This window comes from Chlorocebus sabaeus, chromosome 8 (assembly GCF_047675955.1).
Source record: "Chlorocebus sabaeus isolate Y175 chromosome 8, mChlSab1.0.hap1, whole genome shotgun sequence".
Taxonomy (NCBI): Eukaryota; Metazoa; Chordata; class Mammalia; order Primates; family Cercopithecidae; genus Chlorocebus; species Chlorocebus sabaeus.
Genome location: NC_132911.1, coordinates 126,925,591 through 126,932,680, shown reverse-complemented (window position 1 = coordinate 126,932,680; position 7,090 = coordinate 126,925,591). Strand labels below are relative to the sequence as shown.

Below are 7,090 nucleotides of genomic sequence, written 5' to 3'. Positions count from 1 at the left end.
TTTAACCGTTTCTAAAACATTTTTATTGTAAAAAGTACAATAAGCCATTTACAAGCCGAAAAGTATCAGAATTAAATAACACATAATTTTTACAGACACATTTTTCTATACAAAGGGCCGATCTTTATAGGAATTTTAAATAAATAATCTAAAAATCAGTATCACTGATTGCAAAATAGATCTCTCTCTCGACTGTCTCAAGCTGACGTGGCTTCTATGCAGCCAAAAGATGAGGGGTTTGACATCTGTGACGAGCCTGGGCAGTGAGTCTCTGACGCAGATTCCTCACTTTCTGGATAAGATTCTGTTCCGTGGTGTCCCATTCTACTGCTCTTCTATTTAAAGAAACTTGAAAATGAAATTTAAAATTTAGAAAAGCTGAGTTTTCTGATGTTAGCAATGATACAGCATTTCTTTTAAAGATAAATGTGCTGTAAAAATAAATAATGAAATGCAATTCTAAAACCTAAATTTTACGTATTACCTGGCCCTAGGTGGTTCCATTTACAAGCCAAATAATTATTTGTTGGACTGAATGAATGCTAACAGAGAACTTCTCTGCTTTGAAATACTTGGGATATAAACAATCTTAAGTTAGAAACAAAGCTGGTCTAGGAGAGAATTTGAGTTTTTGCAATGGTAAGCTTCCTCACAATGATGCTTAATGGTAATGAGAAAAGGCACTCCAAGTCATAATACTGTGAAATATATACCATGACTACCTTTCCAATAAGTAAATACAAATAAATAAATCAAATGATTTTTAATACTGGCTAATACCAGGAAGGTTCAGAATCAAGATTAAAATACTACAATATGTCCAAGTATGAGTGTTACTGATTTAGAGGGGCTAGTGAGCATTGGATTTTTTTTTTTTAAAAAAAGCCCTTAAAAATACGCTTCTCTGAAATTTAGTTACACATTCAAACAGTCAGTCAGCTTCAATTTCTGAAAAACTGTTTTTCTTCCCAAAGAAATCCAGCTTTTATGCTTTTGTATTTTGCTGCCAAATAACCTAAGGTTACCAAATAACCATTTTAAAATTTAGAATTATCTAGTTAAAAATTTAAGTTTTGATATGGCAGAATAGAGAATAGCTGAGAATCTCTCATACTTCATCTGACTCTTGAATGATTTTTGGTTTAATTCATATTCTGGTACAGAATTTATAGATGCATATAAAAATATGAGTTAGCAAAAATATTTTACACAATACTGGAATCTCCTGACTTGGCATGAGGTTTTCTTATGAAGCTCTTCTTTTTGGGACATTGTATAAAAGTTTGTTCTTCCAAAAGAACTCAGAAGATCTTGTTGAATTCTGCTTCATCTATATGGCAATTTTATTGAAAAAAATTAGTTGAAAGGAAGTTTAACAGAGTGTCTTGTCTCCTCCTCCCTTTTAAGAATAAATAATACACTTTACTAGGAAGATTGTTAGCTTCTTTATGGATGGCCTAATACTGTGACTACATTTCTGTAAGATGTTTCTACCCTGTCCCTTCTAAAAAACCCAAAACCTTCCAATGAACCACGTCCAGGGATCAAAACTCAGCATGAAGCCATTTGCCTTTGGCAGTTCTACTGCTGGTAGGGCCCAGAATTCCATCGGAGTGCCCAGGGCAGACGCATGTTTTCAATGGTTGCTGGAGGGAGCCCAGCCCAGATGAACAGAGTCAAGAAAATTCAACTATGCAATAGCTTTGAAAAACAACGCTGAGATTTTTTTCACAAGGATGTCAAAGTAGTTATGAATCTCATATTATCAATCTAGTTAGAGACTTCTGTTAGAACCTCCAGCTACGTTTTTGGGCAGCAGTGCTGGTGCTCAAGAAATGGAGTGGCTGTAGTGGATTCAGCACATTTTCTTTACTTGGAATTTGGTCTGCACCCAGTTTTCCCACTGGGAAATATGAGAGAATCTTGCTGCCTCCCTTTTAGGATTTTGATTATCAGTGCCCTGGGAAAATGGCATCCACATGCTATAAACATAGTTTACACCACAATTTTGCTTAAATATTGTTAAATTTAAAATGGCAGAATAATTTTCTTATCAACTTACTCTGTGTTGAGGGATGCATTTCAGAAGAGTCATTTAAATGTGAGGTTCTGGGCAAACAGCTTGAGTCCTCCTGTTCGTTTTGGAACCTGGGTTCTTCTGTTACAAAAGTGAGGAGATCAAGATGATGTTTGGGAGTGAGTAGAAAGGCTTACTAATTCCAAATGGTCCCTAGTAAGTTAAAATCACCAAGGACGGGTAAAATCTCCTTTCTTTTCTATTTTAAGAAGAATGCTGTCAACATTCAAAAGGCAAGGAAGTGTCATTAGTGAGAATGAAGAGCTGAGCTGATTTCTGTAAAACGTACTTCAAAAACAGTTTCAGCTAAAACACAAAGCCAACAAACTCAAACATATGGATATTAAAATAGAGATTATGAAATGTGATTAGCAAAGCTTCCCTGGAAACGATTATGGGCTGATCACTACTGGTTTTAGCCAGGCAGGGCCTCATCAAAACATTCAGCCAATCAGAGCCAGCCACAAGCAAGTTTTACCTGAAACCTTCTTAGAGTAGCAGGCAGAGCACTGCCCTAGCAACCAGTGGTGCCTCCCCGTACTTTTATCAACTACTCTCCTCATCTCAAAACTTACACTCACCCTCAGCTGTGTTTTTACTGTTTCCTAACTCCTACAGCAGCACATCCAGTATGACACCAAGGTGATTTTAAAAACATTTGCATCCTGACATTGCTTATAACGGTCCCTTCCTTTCTACTCCCACCACGAGCGTCTAAGCCTCCATGTGTTGAGCCCAGAATGCTGGGAGTCTCATTGAATCGGTAAGATGTCTGCCTTTTACCTCTCTAAAAAGCTTTAGATAATGGTTTTAACTCATAGTTTTAGCTCAATGAGTCATTAAGGTAATGTGACTAATCACCAAATGACTAATTTGAACTGGTGGGGGACTGGAATCTAGGAGTCATCTTCAAACATCTGAAGGGCTGGACACGGTGGAGGTAGTAAACATAACCTGCAATCTGCACTGTTCAGAGAACAGAGAAAAGAAAAAGCAGATTGAACTATTTTACTAAAAAATAACACTTCTTTTTTTTTTTAGACAGAATCTGACTGTCACCCCAGGCTGGAGTGCAGTGGCTTGATCTTAGCTCACTGCAACCTCCACCTGCTGGGTTCAAGTGATTCTCCTGCCTCAGTCTCCAGAGTAGCTGGGATTACAGGCTCGCGCCACCATGCCCGGCTATTTTTAGTAGAGATGAGGTTTCACCATGTTGGCCGGGTTGGTCATGTTGGCCATGTCAGCCAGGTCGAACTACTGACCTCAGGCAATCCACCCGCCTGCCTCCCAAAGTGCTGGGATTACAGGTGTGAGCCACTGCGCCTGGCCAGAAATAACTTTGAAATAAAATACTTGTAGCAAATAGACTAAGGTCATGAGCTTCCCAGTCTACCAGCATTTTGGCCCAAGCAGCCTGGCCACTGCTACACCTGCTGCACAGATAAGATGGGAATCAGGTGTGGTTCCTCAGATCTTTTTAAAGTTTCTTTATTTTTCAGAGACAGAGTCTCACTATGTTGCCCAGGCTGGTCTTGAACTGGGTTCAAGCCATCTGTCCTCCAAAATTCAACCTGCCCATTCCTGTTCAGTTCATCTTCCCAAAGGGCTATGTTGTAAATATTATCTCTGTTCAAACAACTAATGATTTCCTTTTGTCTCCAGCAATGTTTCAAACACTGGCTGGGGAGATTCACCTGTGAAACTTTAAAACAAAAATCTAGCTCCCTAGTTTCTACCCTAGAGCTACCGACAGAATTATTACTACTATTAGACCTACTGAATGAAATCACTATTGGTGAGGTCTTGAACATATGTATTTTTTGAACATGTATAGGGTTTTTTTTTTTTTTTTTTTGAGACAGAGTCTCACTCTGTAGCCCAGGCTGTAGTGCAGTGGCGAGATCTTGGCTCACTGCAACCTCCGCCTCCTGGGTTCAAGCGATTCTCCTGCCTCAGCCTCCTGAGTAGCTGGGATTACAGGTGTGTACCACTACTCCTGACTAATTTTTGTATTTTTAGTAGAGACAGGTTTTCACCATATTGGCCAGGCTGGTCTCAAACTCCCCACCTTGTGATCCACCCATCTTGGCCTCCCAAAGTGCTGGGATTACAGGAGTGAGCCGCCTGGCCCAAAAATGTCATTTTCTTAATGATAGGTGATTGCCTCCTGGTTTTAGGATTAAATGAATCTGATTAAATCTATATACCCTGATTAAGAAAATGACTGACAGATCATTCAGTCATAAACTTAAGACTTTTGAAAACTGGATGTTTATTAATCAAATTCTCTCTAGTGGTGAAATTTAGCAACGTTCAAAAATATACACGGTTGACTGGTCTGACAAAAAAATTTAGCTAGCATGGAAGGAAGACATCATGGAGGCAGAGGGGCAAACGTGTAGGAAAACCACTGATGAGGAAAGCTTTTTTTTTTTTTTTTTTTTTTTATACAGTTTCTTACCTTTCTCTATTTCTACATAGATAGCTCTCTAAATATTTTCTATTTTTATTTCTAAAACAAGGGTAAGGCTGGGCGTGGGGGCTCATGCCTGTAATCCCAGCACTTTGGGAGAGCCAGGCAGGAGGATCACGAGGTCAAGAGATCGAGACCATCCTGGCCAACATGGTGAAACTCTGTCTCTACTAAGAACACAAAAATTAGCCGGGCATGGTGGTGGGCACCTGTTATCCCAGCTACTTGGGAGGCTGAGGCAGGGGAATTGCTTGAACCTGGGAGGCGGAGGTTGCAGTGAGCCGAGATCGCGCCACTGCACTCCAGCCTGGCGACAGAGTGAGACTCCGTCTCACAAAAACAGACAAACACACACACACAAAATCAAGGGTAAGTGTGAGAGGGTGAGGGAGAAGTGACAGCTCCCATGGTTGTTATCTTTTGTAAGCCAGTTTTAAATATTTAATTTGTGCAGGGTCACATTCTACTCTTCTCCACTTCCCCGAAGTACTGTTGGTGCTATCTGGGACCACTAAATCTCAAATATGAGCGGTAATGAGGGGTTTTAAAAGCAGGCATGATTTGGCCGGGTGAGGTATAATCCCAGCACTTTGGGAGACCAAAGTAGCCAGATCACTTGAAGCCAGGAGTTCGAGACAAGCCTGGGCAACGTGACAAAACCCCATTTCTACTAAAGATGAGCTGGGCATGGTGGCATGCGCCTGTAGTCCCAGCTACTCAGGAGGCTGAGGCAGGAGAAGCGCTTGAATGCAGGAGCCAAGATTGTGCCACTGCACTCCAACCTGGGCAATGGAGTGAAGTTCTGTCTTAAAAAAAAAAAAAAAAAAAAAAAAGTAGGCATCATTAAATGACCTAAACTATATTTTCACTCTTCAAATTTGTGAAATGGAAAAGTAATGCACACAGCATATTCATGAAGCCAAAAACTGGAAAGAATCCAAATGTCCCATCAACTGATGAATAGATTAAAAGAACACGTAATATCCACACAATGGAATATTATTCAGCAATAAAAAGGAATGAAGTGCTGATATATGCTACAACATGGTTGAATCTCAAGACATTATGCCAAGTACAAGAAACCAGACACAGAAGACCATATATTACATGCATTTGCATGAAATTTCCTGAATAGGTGAACGGACACAAGGTAGTGAGTGGTTGCCAAGGGCTTGGGGGAGTGAGTGGAAATGGGGAGTGACTGCTAACGGGTACTGGGTTTATTTTGGAGTGCTGAAAAATGCTCTAAATTTTCTTGTGGTGATGGCTGCATGACTCTGTAAGTGTATTTTTTAGTACATGATAATATAATGCCATTGAATAATACACTTTAAGTAGGTGAATTAGGCTGTGTGCGGTGCTGGGCACTCCTGTAATCCCAGCACTTTGGGAGGCTGAGGCAGGTGGATCCCTGAGGTCAAGAGTTTGAGACCAGCATGGCCAACATGGCGAAACCCCATCTCTACTAAAAATACAAAAATTAGCCAGGCATGGTGGCTTGGGACTGTAATCCCAGTTACTCCGGAGGTTGAGGCAGGAGAATCACTTGAATCTGGGAGGTGGAGGTTGCAATGAGCCGAGATCATGCCACTGCACTCACTCCAGCCTGGGACACAAGAGCGAAACTCTGTCTCAAAAAATAAATAAATAAATAAATAAAAAGGTGAATTATAGGGCATGTGAATTATGTATCAACAAAGCTATTATTTTAAAAAGCAACATATTCACATTATAAAAGGCAACATAGTAAAATAAAAGTGCCTTGTTAACTGTACTCTAGAATTTTATGGAAAACATTTTTTTTTTTTTTTTTAAAGAGACAGGGTCTTGTCTGTTGCCCAGACTAGAGTTCAGTGGCATGATAATAGCTCACTGCAGCCTCAAACTCCTGGGCTCAAAGAGATCCTCCTGCCTCAGCCTCCAGAGTATTTTAGAGTTTTAAATTATAATTTTGATTTTTCAGTTGATGCCACTATAAGCCTTGTACTGAAACCTAATGTTGGATCAGATCCTATGAGAAGTTTCCCTGTGGTACTTGAATATACTGTTGTTCTGAGGACCAGCTTTTGGCAAAGCACATATTTCACCTTGGAACAACAGAATCAAACAGAACTCCATAGGACAGTCTGCACAAACTTTTTCCTCCATTGGGACTCTGTTTTTGTCTAATAGTCCCTCCTCAGCCCACCCTTTCCCACCAAAAATATAGTAACCAGTGATCACCTTTTACTTGAGCAGTAGATTGAATAGAAGTGCCAAAATACATCCCAATAATTTATTCATTGGCCAGGCACAGTGGCTCACGCCTATAATCCCAGCACTTTGGGAGGCCAAGGCGGGAGGATGGTTTAAACCCAGCAGGTTGAGACCAACTTGGGCAACATAGTGAGATCTTATCTCTACAAATAATTTAACAGATTAGCTGGGTGTGGGGATGCATGCCTGTGGTCCCAGCTACTGGGGAGGCTGAGATGGGAGAACTGCTTGAGCTCAGGAAGTTGAGGCTGCACTGAGCCATGATTGCATCACTACACTCCAGC

At 40.5% G+C, this 7,090-nt stretch overlaps 1 protein-coding gene across 9 annotated transcripts in view; it reads right to left on the bottom strand.

Annotated features, from left to right (window-relative positions):
- Window positions 1-7,090, bottom strand: part of TBC1D31 (TBC1 domain family member 31) — a 78,238-nt gene continuing 71,148 nt past the window's right edge. For 6 of the 9 annotated variants that reach the window (XM_008001461.3, XM_008001463.3, XM_008001468.3 and 3 more), the window contains 2 exons: window positions 2,063-2,158; window positions 1-348 (listed from right to left, as the gene is read on the bottom strand). In XM_008001461.3, the coding sequence (XP_007999652.2) occupies window positions 215-348; window positions 2,063-2,158 (230 nt within the window). In that variant the 3' untranslated portion in view covers window positions 1-214. Of the gene's footprint in view, window positions 349-2,062; window positions 2,294-7,090 lie in introns of all 9 variants that reach the window. The other 3 variants (XM_008001462.3, XM_073018332.1, XR_005240992.2) reach the window with 2 other exon arrangements.